Here is a 15,767-nt window from a genome sequence, read left to right as displayed (position 1 = left end):
GCTATCTAAGGATGGTACTATAGAACGCCACCTCAAGGTAGGCCTAGTGGCGCCATCTCTTGGTCAGGCCGGAAACTTATCAATCCACCCTCGTAGTAGTAGTTATAATAGTAGTTCAACTTTAATCCAATTAGCTGCTTTTTTAACTAAAAAAGATTTGAATTTGAAATGAAAAACAGTTAAATTCAACCCAAAAAATTCTACGTTCCAAACAAATAATTGAATCCTCAAAAAAAATTAACCTTCTACTAAGCGGTTGCATTTTTGAACCGAACAAGATGCATGTGGCGGGGAACAATCCCGATATCTTACGGCGCCAGATGTTCACGCTTTTGTTTGGCCACGCCTGAGTGATCACCGCACATCCCACGCAGCTCCTTGTATTTCTACTTGCGGCGCAGCGCCAATTCACTGAGGATCTACATCAAAGCGCCCTAGGTAAGAGTCCCACTGTAGTTTAATTTTTAACTAAAAAGGATAAATTTGTAATGAAAAATATCAATTTTTAGACAAAAATTGAATGGTTCACTATTTACTTTAAAATTTTTTTATTTTCCACCTAGAGGAAATGAGTTTTCAACCTAATAGATGAATCTTTAACCAAAAAAATAAAGAACTTTTATTGAACTATTTCAATTGGCAATCAAGCAGTTGAATTTTCGACCAGAAAATATCAATTTTCAACTAAAACGAGATAACCTGTTCTGAACTAAATATATACAGTCAAACGCGGGCATAGCGCGTTTAGATATAGTCATTCCGAGAATTAACGCTACCCTTCGGGTAGGAGTGAGAGGTGCTGCAGGTAACTGTGCGGTGCGCACTCAGATGTGACAACACAGTAGCGTTGCGGTAAGACGCTGTACCCTAACGACCTATCTATGCAACTGCGTCATGACGTTCCAACAGTTTAATCGAAGCGGGATCCACGCGGGAATAAGCTACCAGTAATGAGGCTCTGATGCCATTAGCCAACTGAAGCCGATAGGACTGGTAGGATCATTTCGTGCGATCGAATGAGCTTGACTTTGACATTGATAACAGTGCGATCTGACACGCGAATGTATATCGCGAAGTAGTATTCTTAAAGTTATGGGAACAGTGTTAATAAAAAAGATCAGGCGATATCAATTCAATTTAATCAAAAATGTCATACTACGGTTTAAAATTAATTATTGACTGTGCGATTTCCTGTTAATATTTAATTCAAATTAAAATTTCTTCTAATTAGTTCTAAATTGGTGGCCTTGTCGTAACTACCAGTAGGCTTTTCGATTCGACAAAAAAAAACAAAGAAGAAGAAGAAGTATTGGATGGATAGAGATAGAGTGAGTATTGTCATTTCGAAACGAAAGAACCTGCCATTGGAGATCAATCGCCGAATTCATGTGATTCAAGAAATTTTCGAAATTCATTAAATTCAAGGAAGTGACGGAATTGGCGGGATCCAATGAATTGAAAAAATTAATAAAATCTTTGTAATTCACGGAATTTATATAATTCAAAGAATTCACAGAATTCATGGAATTCACAAAATGCAAGAAATTAATAGAATTGAAGAAGTTTATGAAATTTATGGAATTCATTAAATTCACGGAATGAATGGAATTTAATGAATTCGCGAAATTCGCAACATTCAAGGAATATACGGAATTACAGAAATTCACGAAATTCATGTAATGCATAAGGAATTAACGGAATTGCGGTAATCACGGAATTTAGGAATTTAAGGAATTTATGTAATACCCGGGATTCGCGGTATTCGCGAAATTCGCGGAATTTACTAAATTTGTAGTATTTTCGGAATTCGTGCAATTAATTGAATTGATAGAATTTAATGAATTCATGGGATTCAAGGAATTCATGAAATTCAAGATACTCACTGAAATCACGTAACTCATGGAATCCGCGAAATTCATCGAATTCATGGGATGCGCGACATTTGTGGAATTCGCGGTATTCCATGAATTCAAGAAATTCACAGAATCCAAAGAATTCACGATGAATTTTTACAATTCCGTGAATTCCATGAATCCGTACATTCCACGGAATTAGTTTATGGTTTCACTACATTTTTAAATATTTTGTTCAAGATTAACCTCTCTGGTAGAAAATTGAGTGGTTTGCTGAAAATTCATTTTTTCTTGAAAATTCATATTTTTGGATACAAATTTCAAATATTTTGTAGAAACGTTGTCTTTTTTAGTTAAATATTTAACTACTTACCTCCATCTCTAACTCTTTGCTGAAAATTATTTTGTTGTATTTTGCAGGTTCATCAATTTAATCGAAAAATCATTTCTTTGGTTACAAATTTACCAATTTTGTTAAGTTTAAAAAAAATTTGTTCTAAAATTAAATTTTTCAACGGGAAATATAACTATTTAATTTTTGGTTGAAAATTGATACTTTTAATTGAAAATTTATCTTTTATAATTCCAAATTTAACCATATAATAAAAAATTAATTTTTTGTTGAAAATTCATATTTTTCGGTAGAAGTTGCAAATGTTTTATAAAAAGTTCGTCTTTTTGATATGAAAATTCAATAACTTAGTAAAAAATCAGACGATTTGGTCAAAAATGAACTTTTCTGCTGAAACTGAACCAATTGGTTAAAAAATATTATTTTTTGAATTGAAAATTCAACTGCTTAGTTAAAAATTGACCTTCTTTGTTAAGAATTAATTATTTTTCAAGATTCACCTCTTTGATTGGAAATGTAACTGTTTTGTTGAAAATTCAATTGGATGAAGGGGGAGGGATTCATTTTTTATCTTATAATTTAACAATTCAATTTTTTATTAAGAACTTATCATTTTTAATGTGAAATTAATGAATTTTATTCAAAATTCCAAAATAACTAATTTTTTGAAAATTCAACTGTTTTTAAAAAAATGGAGTTTTTGCCTGGAAATATTAATTATTTGGTATAGTAATTTATCGTTTGTTTTCTTTCTTTATTTTTTTATGAAAATTGGTATCTTTTTATAGAAAAATCCTTTTTTTCAAACGCAATATATTTTTTTTTGAGATCTTTGGAAATTAAAGCGTCTCGTATTTAATTCATATTATTTTTTCCAACAGAACTCAGTGCCTACGACTGGGGTACCTACGACTTTCAACGAGGTGAGTGGGGGGGAGAGTAAAAAATATTCGAAAAGTGGTCACGTAGTTTATGGATGGCTACTTACATTGGTGGTGAAGATTAGGCCCCCACCGTAGCCAAGAACTGAAACTGAAAAGACGACCCAGAACTTGTAGTTCCTCAAGGATGGGACTCCATCAAGAATAGCTGTTGTTACTGTTTCCATGAGTGCAAATTGAGAATCTAGTCCTAAAGTCAGCAGCATCACGAAGAAGAGGAACGCCCAGAGAGGTGCAACAGGTAACCGGGCTACAACCTTCGATTAAAGAAAGGAAATATTTTTACTAGCAATACTTTTTGAAGTAATTTGTTTATCTTTCGAGGGGAATTATAATTATACCTCTGGATATACGATAAAGGCTAATCCAGCACCTTGATCGACGACAGAATCAACTGGAACATCGAGTTCATGTGCCAGGAATCCGATTACGGAAAATATCACCAAACCGGCGAAAAACGAAGTTCCAATGTTGCTGACTGCGACGATCAAGGAGTCCTTGTAGCAGTTGTTTGAAAATTTATTATAAGAGCTTAAGGTGATTAGACCACCCCAGGCTGGACTTAAAGCAAAAAATATTTGAACCGCTGCGTCTCCCCAAACCTTTGCTGATGCTAAACGCCTCCAATCCGGAGTCAAGTAGAAGAGGATGCCTTCTTTGGCACCAGGAAGCATAATACCCCGAATAAATAACAATATCTGAAAATGATGTTAAATTTTAATGGGAGAATCTTAATTTTAACTTTTTCTTTCAGTCACAAAAGGTAAATGTCGCTAATTATGTTTCAAGCATGTCCCTGAGATCACTTTGAGATCCCGGATAAGTTTCCGCTAAAGTACTGGGTATAAAACTAATCTGTACTTTAGGGCCGAATTTTTTTCCTAAAAAAATATTTAAGACTTTTAGTTCACTTGTCAAAATTTCGAGAAAAAATAATATGGAATTAATCGAATACTTTTATCCCAAAATGATTTGAAAGTTATAAACATTTTCGAAAAAATGAAGTAGGACTATTTGGGTAATTTAATATAAAAAAATTCCTGCTTAAATAAAAAAGTAGGATCTTTTTAGTACTTCCTTCCCGAAACAAAATCTGGACTTTTTGGTACTTTATCTTTAAAAAGTCTTGATAAACTGGGACATATTTCGAATTTTTCTGGTGAAACGTGTCACTTTTTGAACTGTTTAGTACATTTATTCTATTTCAAAAGCACATTTGTGGGACATAAATCTTATTAGCACTTGTAAACATTTCGAAACAATTTAATTAGTTTATCTAGCATTTTTGTCCCAAAGTGATTTAGAACTGACAAAAACGTGGGTAATTTCCAGTACTTTTATCGCTACCCTTTTTTAAAGCATAAAAAAGATCAAATAAAACTTTTCCATAGTACTTTTTCTAAAAAGATATTAACAATTTGTAAAATTGTCAACTACAAAAAGTTAATTCGGACTTTTCTCCTAAAAAGTTCATGGTGAAACGGGATATATTTTGAATTTTTTTACTTTATTCCTATTTCAGCATTAGTTTTTTTTAACATAGATCCCATCACTACTTGGGAAAAGTTCATGAAAAAATAAGATGGAACCAATCTAGTATTTTTGTGTTAAAAATGATTTAAAACTTACAAAAATTTCAAAAAAAAACTTTTTCGGTACTTTTGACCAATAAAATTTCTGTTTAAAATAAAAACAAAACTAAGTGAGGATTTTGCGGTACTCTTGACCTTAAAAATTCCCGGTGGAATGGGATGTATTTTGAACTTTTTTGGTTCATTAGTCCTATTCTAGGAGTATTGTTGGGGACATAAATCCTATCACCACTTGCGAAAAATTATCAAAATAAAATGGAACTAATCTATTAATTTTATCCAAAAATCATTTAAAACTTATACAAATTTAAAAAGAATTAAATGAGACTTTGCAGGTACTTTTCTCCAGCAAAAGTCCTGCTTAAATGAAAAAATGAAGTGGAATTTTTCATCAACTTTTATCCCTAATTGTAGGTTTAAAAATTTTCAAACAAGTTGGTCGTTGAGTACAATAAGAACAATGGTCCTCTTTTACTCGGCGTGAAACAAACTCTCAAGCTGAATAACTGATTCAAAAATGTATCTACTAGATTTATTTGTTATTAAAATGAAAAATTAGGTTTAAAGTTAGTTTAAATATTAAAGAAGTATTTTGTAAATATTTGATGAAGTTGAAGATCCTTTTTAAATAGTTCATCCCATAATCGGAATGATTAAAATGTAAAATGTAATTAAATGTATAATAAAATTTTTTGAAATTAATTCTATTGTTTATAAGGTTCCGATTATTTGAATTTCATTAGACCTTTATTAGACCTTCATTAGATCCTTGATACGTGAAAAATTATGGAAGAAATAAAAATAATAATTAATTTTTTATAAATTATTTACCAGAACAGCGTATGGGAAAAGTGCAGTGAAGTATACGACTTTTCCTGAACTTTGAACTCCTTTACTTAGACAGAGGAAGACGATGACCCATGCTAGAAAAAGACAGCCCGCCATTTTTGGATTGATGCTACCAGTAGATTCAATTCCGTGGCTCATACGCAGGACGTGGTTGCTAAATTTTTTGACACAATTTAATAATGACAATGGAGGCAAACTTAAAAAATCGAAAAAATACAATTTTACTGCTCAATTTTACTATAATTACAATTTTTACCATTTTTACTATAGTCCCAGAACAGAAATTGAAACTCTACAATTTTAAGGTGCCAAAAATCACATCTCTGGGAAAAAAAGTTTTGAATAATCTTAAGAATTTTTAATTATATGATCAGTCGTGTCTTATGAAAAAAATTAAAAACGTGCGTGAAATAATTCAAATAACAATATCTTACAAAAAAAATAAGCCACTATTTATTTGAATTTAACCATTTTTCAAAAATGGGCAAGAAGCGATGGTAAGGAAAAACTAAATTACAAAAAACCATTTTTAAAATGAATTTCTTTTATAAATTTTCAATTTTTTTCATCAAAAATAATGTTTCTTATTTAAAATAACAACATTAGTAATATTACTGTGATTATTAAAGTAATAACATTTTTTGTTCAGAGATGTGATTTTTGGTACGACATCTACCTTGAGGGCCGTACTTAAATCACGTAACGGATTATAGGTCCTCTCTAAGACCCCCTTCACCCTGTAACAGACCGTAACAAAATATTTCTACCCACCCCCCTCCCTCACTCTAACTGTACACAATTTTTTTTGCAGAAATATTTTGCTAGCAGAATTAAGCAGGGTGCCCGAGAACTTCATTTTCAAAATTTCCTAATTTTTTCTTGACTAATTTTTTATTTTCCTTGATCGTTAATATTTAAATACCAGCATTGTAACCTTGTAATATTTATAAGACAGAATCTTTTATAGACGGAATAAAACGGTATTTCAGATATAAACTTAAAATTTTCCAATTTGTTATTTATTTTAAACAAAAAATTTCTTTTCTAATAAAAAAGGTCATTAACGAACGTTTTCAAATTATTTAAAATTTTGTTTTTAACATTTTTATCTTATGCAGTCATCCTCTTTAAACAGAAAGAGGAGAACTACTAGTCTAAACTGTTTTTTAAGTCATTGTAGTCGGAGGTAAAATTGTGACAGACATTTTTGTGAACTGAGCCAGGACTGTCACAATTTTACCTCCGACTACAATAACTTAAAAATAGTTTAAACTAGTAGCTCTCCTCTTTCTGTTTGAAGAGGACGACTACATAAGATAAAAATGTTAAAAACTAAATTTTAAACAGTTCTACTTGACATACCGTGTTGTTTTGTGTGTTTCAATGTCGTCGAACGATTGGTTCAGACACTTTTGTAATCATTTTCAAATCTTGAGGAAGACCCAAAGACAGGTCGAAGCATCAGTTTATTTAATGTGTAATTGAATAACCATATTTATTGAACGTATGACCAAAATAAGTTCTCAATCTCTACAAGGGAGATATATACACATCTATATCTGAAAAGTATAGCTGCAGTATAAATGAGGTATAGATAAAGTATAGCTGATGTTCAGTTAAAGTATGGCTAAAGTGTATCTCTTGAGTTTAGCTCAACTATGTAAAGTATGTTTAAAGTATTTTTCAACAAAATAATTACATTTTTATTGGAAAAAATGAAATATTTCCACTGAAAAAGATTAACTTTTATATTAAAAAGACAAATTTTTAGATAAAATAATTTTCATCCAAAAAAGATTTCAGTTGACATATATAAAGCTCTATTCTTTATGATAGGAGATAATGAGATAGCTGAAATAAATATAAATTAGAGATCCAGAATCATCCCTTTCATAACATAACAGAATATTGTTAGCAGCATCTAAAATAAATTAAATGAAAATGACCGAAATGTCAATTGTAACATCAATCATTTAATTTATATAATAAATAATTGAAGATTAAATATTCTATCTAAATAATAATTTCACTCAAAGTTTTTAACTTTTCTATGATAATAAGATTATATGGCTAGAAATGAATGATTGTCATTGTCTCACCCCTACATAATATAAGATAAATATAAATTTCCCATGATAGGTCTTCGTGTTGTGATGATTTCCCATAACGCTGAAAAAGACGGAGGATTATTATTGGACGAGCTGGCATACATAATGCATTATTTGAATATTTTTATCGCGTTGCTATGTCTATTGAAAAACAAATGAGTGCAATTCACATGCACTTCATCAGTACTTCAGCTATACTTCGACTAACTTGAGATATACTTAAGCTACACTTTCGATTCATTTAAATTTCAACGCTCCGTGGTACCTTGAAATGTATTAAAATCTCTCGAGATCTTGGGAATCTCTGGGAATTCTTTGAAATATTTTAACCCTTAACTGGCACAACTCCCTTTTATTACGTAAATAGCACAACGGGTGTTTTCCACCCCACGTGTTCAAACATGTCTCGCGCAGCCGATATTGAATATTTTTGCACACAAAAATTAAGTAATGTATTTTAAGATATTTTTTGAAAATGGATTTGATTCTATAGACATTTATTTAATTTAAGTTAGCTAAAAAAATGTTTGCAAAAAACGGCAAAAAGTGACTTATTTACTTAAAAAGTCATAACTCACGTAATTTTTAATATTTTTGCCTAAAAATTTACTTAAAAAATTATCTTAAATCACTTGAGATTTCAAAAATATCTTGGTATGCTTTAGAATTCTTTAAAATACTTTAAAAACTGTCCTTAAGGAATCGTATAAATGCTTTAAAATTGGTAGAAGTTATTTGGGATCACTTAAACATTTAAATTAAATTAAACTTATAATTTAAATTATATTATATGATTTATTGTAATAACAATAATAATTTTAATAAGCAGAATTCAAATGAAAGCCCTTAAATATTTAAATTTAATTAAAATTATTCAATAAATTTTTCTGAAAGAGCCATTTAAATCCCTAGAAATCTTGAGATTCCTTTGAGAACTCTGAAGATTCAATAAAATCCTTTAAATCTAGTGAAATTTATTGAAATATATGAAAAGCAGAGAGCGGACGAGCCCACTCTGAAATTGCACATCGAGTCTAGACACGATGCCTAGGGTCGATGCGCAACTTCAGACTGGACACGTCCGCTCTCTGCTTAGAAGCTCTTACAATCTTTGAAATACCTAAGAATCCCTTAAGATTTAAATTCCATTAATTTATTTTCCAAAATTCTCACAAATCTCTTGAAATCTGTTGAAATCTCACAAAAATCGTTGCATTCCTTTGGCATTGTTTAATCTACTGAAATTCTTTCAAATACCTTGAAATTCCTAGAAATATTTTCTTTGGAAATCGTAAAAATCCATGAGAATAAGTAAAAATCATTTTAAATCCCTTGAAGTCTTTGGAATCGTTAACAATCCTTTGAAATATCATTTCATTTTATTTACTTTCCCAAGATCTCTAGAAATGTCTTCAAATCTTTGGATATCCTACAAAATTCTTTTAAAACTTTTTGAATCTCTTTAAATGTTTTCAAATCTTACAAAATTCCTGGAAATCCGTGAAAATAATTATAAATCACATGAAAGCCGTTGAAATACATTAGAATTACTGCAAAGATTTGGAAGTCTCATAAAATCTCGTGAAATTATTTTTTAAACGTTGGAATCAATCGAAGTATTTAAAATATTTTAACACTTTTAAATTTCTGTAATTTTTTTGTGATTTCCCTATTTCTTGCATCAATTCTTTTGATATTGTAACATAATTTGCTCAAAATGATTTCCCACAATAACATTTTTAAGAATTTGGAGAAAATCATTTAAAAAATTCATTATAGAGAGGGGCAGAGCCTATTTAATCTCAGTCAACCTGGTTGCTCTGTCCCTTACGCAGCTGATCGGCTGTCAGTCTGTTAATTGACTTAATAAGTTGAAAATCAGGAGCATTTTCAAAACAAAATAGTGGTCGTTTGAATTTTATTTTATAAAGTTTTAAACAAAACTGATCATTAATGGAAGATGAATGCCCACCGTATTTTTCAAGGTGCACGAACTTTACGATTTTTCCGTTTTTCCTAATCGCCAGACACACTGCTTTTAACAACTCTTGAAATTTAACATAATTCTGATTTTTGAGTGATATTTAATTTGTTAAAATATGTCGACAATTAAGGCTTTCATTAAGAAATTATATATAACAGTACGATTGAAATACCTATAAATTGTTTTATTTTTTAGAAATCGAATGTAAAATTATTCATTTCTGAATGCTTCAGATTTTTAAATTTGCAACTAGTAAGTGGTAAAAATTGAAATGGTACAATTTTCAACGGATTTTCTTCGAAAATTCTGAAATATCGTACAGTCTGAACATTAGAAAATTACGAATAAATGAACTGACACTCAGTCAATAAAGAAGGGTAAAAATATATTTCCAGAAAAAGTGAAGAAATAGCGGCATTAGCTACCCGTATATAGTATTCCGTAATTGTAACCATAAATTAGGTGATTGGATGTAATTACTAATAATGTAGATTTCAAATGTGATATTTGTAAATTACTAATTAGTAAATTAAAAAATTGGCATGCTTTGTATTTTAGAACTTCCACTAGTAAGGGCCGGCCGCATCAGTCTGGCGATCCCTCAGTTGCGTTAGGAGAGCAACCAGGTGACGAATATCAAACGGGCATCGCCCGCAGAGTGAGTGTACACCAGATTGCTAGAGTAATAAGCCCCTAGGGGCTCTAAAAAATTTGAAAAACTCGTAATATTTAGAAATTTGTTCAATAAATATGTCCAAAATAAAATTACTTGAAATATTCTTCGGCAGGTGGTTTTCGAATGATGGCGTTGATATTCTCAATGGTGAGATTCATAGCAACAAGTTGCGTCGAATTTAGGCATTCGTTCTTGTAGTACGACATATTGTGTTCCAGGCACATGTCGGATATCTCGGGCGTAACACAATCTTCAGTACTCCATGCCGGGTCACATTTGCTCCAGGGTAATTCACCCCCTCCTTGATTAGAAGAAAATATCAATTATTATCAGCGTCGCAAATGCGAAATACAGGAGATCAACTAACGGAACAGGAAGTTAGAAACAAATACAGTCAAGACCTTCCTGACTTGTGAAGAAAGGAATTAAACTCGAGTAGAAAGGGACTTTTATATACAGACTGTAGTCTCTTACAAGCTTTTTAATCTCCCTGGACAAAAGGTACATTTTTAAGTAGAAATGGATGAATATTTTAGATAATGACAGTGTCTTCCATCGAATTTCTTTACCAATTATCTGAGAGTACTCATATGAAAAATTAGAATCTTTAAATGCTTGAAATATAATTAAAAAAGGGTGGAGAAATAATATCTAATTTTTTTTTCGGATGAGTATATTTTCAATATTGTTAGAATCGATGGGTAAGTTAGTTTGGAACTGAACTAGTTATTGTTGTCGTTGCTGTTTGAGAAAGTCACATTTTCTTAGTTACTTTTGCAAGAAAAGTGACTATTATCGTTATTTTTGTATTGTAGAAAAAATATTGGGAAAAGTTTAGTGTCACTTATTAAACATTTTATTTAAATTTGGACCTAATATTCCTGAAACAAGGAAGATTTTAGGAAATTTCGAGTTTCAGGAAGAGATAAAAATTCAATTTTTCCTATAGTAGACCATATCTGGATGACTAGGAATTAATTTTTTTCTTCGTAAAAGTTCATTTTCAATCCAATAGTTGAATTTTCTACCAAAATAGTAGAACATTCAGCCCAAACAGATTAATTTGTCCACAAAACATTAATTGATAATTTAAAATAAAATAACTTAAAAATATAAATTTTTAACAAAAAATTAAATATTTAAATTTTTAGTTAAGAAAAAATTAATTTTCAAACGAAGAAAAATTAATTTTGATCGAAGGAGTTGAACTTTCAAGTAAGTCTTCGAATTTTTACGAATGGAATGAAAAATATGAATAGTCAATGCGAAATTTAATAGTTGATAATTCAACTAAAGAATATTTTTACGTTAAATGAAAAGCAATTTTATTGAACCAAAAAACGAATTTTCAACAAATGCGCTAAAAGATTGACGCCAAAGTTAGCCTTTTTTTAGGACCTCCAGAGCGACCTGGGGATAAAATATACAAATATGTTAGAGGTATCAAATTATTCGTAATTGATAACCAAAATGAGCATCACTTTTCGTCTTAGAAGTTTTTTAAATTGCCCCTATTTAGGGGTTGAGGAAACCCCAAAAAATATAAAATAGGAAATACCACTAATTATAAAATCATCTTCCATTGTATTTTTTCTATAAAATAATCCTTACAAAAGTAAAATCACGTATTTTCTTAATTGATAAGGGGTTGATGTGAAAAATTATTTAAAAATTAGTCTTATTTCCTATATTTTTATTTTTGAGGTCTTCTTAACCCCTAAATAGGGGTAATTTTTAAAAATTTTCTAAAAACGAAAAGCGATGCTCATTTTGTTTTTCAATGGCGAGTAATTTGATACCTGTAACACATTTTTATATTTTTTCCACAGGTCGCTAGCGAGTTCCAAAAAATAGGCTGAAAACAGCCTATTTTGACGTCACTGTTTTAACGAAGAAAGACTCTTCAGTCAAGAGAGAGAAAAGATCAACTATACATGGCTCTGGAAATTATTTATTTTTACATAGAGATTTTGAATATAATGCTCTTATTTAAAAAATCCAAAAACGAACATTCATATTCTCATTAAAAGCAGGAGATATTCCCCAAGTTAAGACTTCTAAGTAGTTCTCATTAGATTCAAAAAATTTGCTTTCACTTAAGGCCAATAATTATGTAGACTAAAATGTTTTATTGTAATTCAATATATAGAGATATACTACGAAATCTGTCCATAAAATATCCCACCTTGTAGTGTACCAGAAGTAAGAGTTAATTCTGATGAATGGCGATGGTTTAACTTGAAGAAAAAATTTAGAAACTTTTGATATGAATCTTACATGGTTCCGTATAGCATCCGAATCAAATAACAAAAGAGTTTTCTTCTGGCCGGTGGGTGGAACCAACCTTAAATCTAACAAAAAACAACTCCCGAAAATTGTTTTAGCGATTATTTCGAGCAGGGTGAATCTAATGACAAAAATAGCTTAGTGCGAAAAAAATAGTTCATAAAGTTCGGAACAAGGAAGGTTATATGAATTTTTGTTGAGCGAGTCACAGTTCCCGAGTAATCCACCCTTTGAGTAGGGGATGAATTTGAACTCGAAGCCGCACGCCTTCTCTTGCACAAATCTTGAATCAGGATGGTTTTTCGGTCATAATGGGAAAGAACAAAATTGTAGAGCAGACAATTCTTCATAAGTATTATTGATTAATTTGTTTTTATTTATACAATTAAACATTATACAGGATGGACACGCTGGGGACTACCAAAAAGTATGTAACCCGTCTTACACGCTAATGCTATTTTTATGGGAGTATATGCGGGATTGCATGCATTTTGGTAAGCCCCAGCGTGTCTACCCTGTATAAAGATTATTATGAAAATATATCAGTGGCTCATTCTATACTGACTTATCTGGGCCCTTTTTCACGAGTGATTTGTAGCTTTAGACATTTTGTTAATAGATAGGCTAAACATTTTATCACTTTTAATGATTACATTGATTTTTTATAACATACATTTTTTTGTTGAAAGTAACTGATAATATTCTTGTATAAATAACATTCTCTGATTTTATATCTCAGTAACTCAGTATAACAAACTTGAGTGTATTTGGATGTAACATTTTATAAATTATACTCATTGAATTATATCTTATTACCTTAGTGTATAAATGTCGTGCGAAAGAATTCCTAATGTTTTAAATCCCATAGTAAATTAATGAATTGAAAGTAGAAAGAGTTAAATTTCATTTAAAATGTTGTGAAACATGACCTTTTCATTCGATCGGAAAATGGCGGAAACAATCGAGGAGCATTCTCAAACGAAACTGTATGAAAAATCAAGAATAATGATTTCATAATTTGCTATGCGTCTCAGGTTTCTGTCAACTTTATATTGACAATGTCAATTTCTAAAATACGTTTTCGAGATTATGATATTCACTATTTTTCTTATTTTTTAAGTAAGCGATAAATACGATTTGACATAAATTCTAGAGTAGACAATTATTTGTAATTTTTGCTAATTCATATGTTGTTTAAACAATTAAACATTATATCAACATTTTTCCGAAAATAGATTAATAACTCATTTCCATACCACCTATGAGGCAGAGTTTGTGGTGCGTTTTTGTTGTGATTTCCCCAGGAGACCTAATCGACTGCAAACTTGCAAATCATTATTTAAATGTAGCAGTGAAACTAATATTAGCTATCATAATTATGAACTATGTCTAGTAGTTTATCCAAGATTTCTTCATCAGGGCAAACTGTACCTTGAGAATTTAGGCACATTACGGAAAATTTCAATCCAGCTTTCAAGCATTCACAACATTGACTGCATACAATTTTATAGGAATAAACGATCAAATTCATTATGTGAGATGGAGCTGGTGCCTAGTAGCATACACTGGTAATAAACTATTCTTGCCTTTTTTCCAACCCCACAGTAATAGTTCTAAAAATTTACCTCGCCAAGTTTAAACTTTATGATGGACTCGATAAGAGCGTTGTCAAGCAGCTACAAAAGTTGGAGGAAGTCCAGATAAAAATACAGCCTAACGGGAAGAAGTCGCAGATTTGTTGAAGCATACTCAGACTCTTGTAAAAGTTTCCAGCCATAAGCCCGGGACTTTACATTTCTTTCTCTTCTTCCATAAACAAAATATCCTTTTTCACATGAGAAAGAGTAATCAATGCGAGAAGATCTACATTCTGACCAAATAAAAATGTTTTATTCCGATGGAATTCATTGATAGCAGTCTGCACGATTAGCACATTAGCTAATTAGCACATCAGCACACAATGTGTTTTATGGAAATTAATTTTTTCTGAAAATAATCTAGAAGATTTCGAGGCTCAGCACTTTCAAATAGTTGTTGCAGATTTTTAAAACATCCCTCCAAGTTTTGATTCTGTATAAGATGACAAAGCTATTGAAGAAATTCATAGAAAGTTAAAAGTCCAGCTGAACGTGAGACGTATACTTCAGCAAATCTGTGAATTCTTCCAGTCAGGCTGCATCTCTATCTGGGCTTCTTCAAACTTCCGAAGCTTCTCCACATCACCCTTATCGACATTATCATCAAATTCAAACATGGCGGAGAAAATTTTTAAAACCAGAACATTGGGGTTTTAAAAAAGCTAAAAATAGTGTATTGCCAGTGGATACTATTGACGCACGAGCTTCAATTCACATAATGAATTTAGTCTTTGTTCCCTTAAAATGGGATACGATAAATATTGTGGATGCGTAAACTTTAGATCAAAATAGCTGCAAACAAGCGAGTATGAAACCGAGGAACGGAAACGCGTCAGAGCCCGCAACCTCGACTCTGGGCAAGAAAGAGGAAGAAAACCTGCTTCCACCAAAAATCAGAAGACCCAGCGTTATAATCAAACCGGCCGAGGGTATAAGTTACGGTACGTAGAGCAGTTGGAGGTACAGGGATTGATTGAAAAGTAATAAGCCTTCCCGCGCGGAGCGTCTGCCAAGCGATCAACCGAATCGCCTGGTGGGGGAAAATGATTGGTGGACCTTCCCCTTCCACTAGAAACCGGTCTCAGTTCGCTGGCAACAGCGGTGCAGTCAAGATCGCTCCGCGCGTGAAAGCTGTTTTAAAAGTGTGTTAGGATTGTGCAGTGGCGAAAATGCAGCGATCGTTGGAGCAACGTTACTCGATCAAATTTTGCGTAAAGCTAAACAAAACGAGTACCGAAACCATTGGGCTACTCAAGGAGGCTTACGGGGACCAATCTCTGTTCAGTGCCCAGGTAAAACGGTGGCACAAGTCGTTCAAGGAAGACCGGGAGGACGTCGAAGACGAACAGCGTTCTGGAAGGCCTTCGACGACGCAAACAGACGAAGGTGTGAACCGGGTTCGTGAATTTTTGAACATTGACCGTCGTGCTAGTCTACGTGAGATCAGTGAAGAGTTAAATTTAACTTATTACAATGTGCGGGAAATCGT

At 31.7% G+C, this 15,767-nt stretch overlaps 1 protein-coding gene across 2 annotated transcripts in view; it reads right to left on the bottom strand.

Moving 5' to 3' along the window:
* The window catches only part of LOC117173512 (sodium- and chloride-dependent glycine transporter 1), a 74,454-nt gene that overhangs the window by 16,399 nt on the left and 42,288 nt on the right, over positions 1–15,767 (bottom strand). For both annotated transcript variants that reach the window (XM_033362137.1, XM_033362136.1), the window contains exons 5-8: positions 10,449–10,656; positions 5,570–5,741; positions 3,488–3,844; positions 3,194–3,403 (exon numbers count right to left, since the gene is read on the bottom strand). In XM_033362137.1, the coding sequence (XP_033218028.1) occupies positions 3,194–3,403; positions 3,488–3,844; positions 5,570–5,741; positions 10,449–10,656 (947 nt within the window). The remainder of the gene's footprint in view (positions 1–3,193; positions 3,404–3,487; positions 3,845–5,569; positions 5,742–10,448; positions 10,657–15,767) is intronic.

This window comes from Belonocnema kinseyi, chromosome 5 (assembly GCF_010883055.1).
Source record: "Belonocnema kinseyi isolate 2016_QV_RU_SX_M_011 chromosome 5, B_treatae_v1, whole genome shotgun sequence".
In the NCBI taxonomy this organism is placed as follows: Eukaryota; Metazoa; Arthropoda; class Insecta; order Hymenoptera; family Cynipidae; genus Belonocnema; species Belonocnema kinseyi.
The sequence above is the reverse complement of the archived record's forward strand: the minus strand, read 5'-3'. Positions and strand labels throughout refer to the sequence as shown.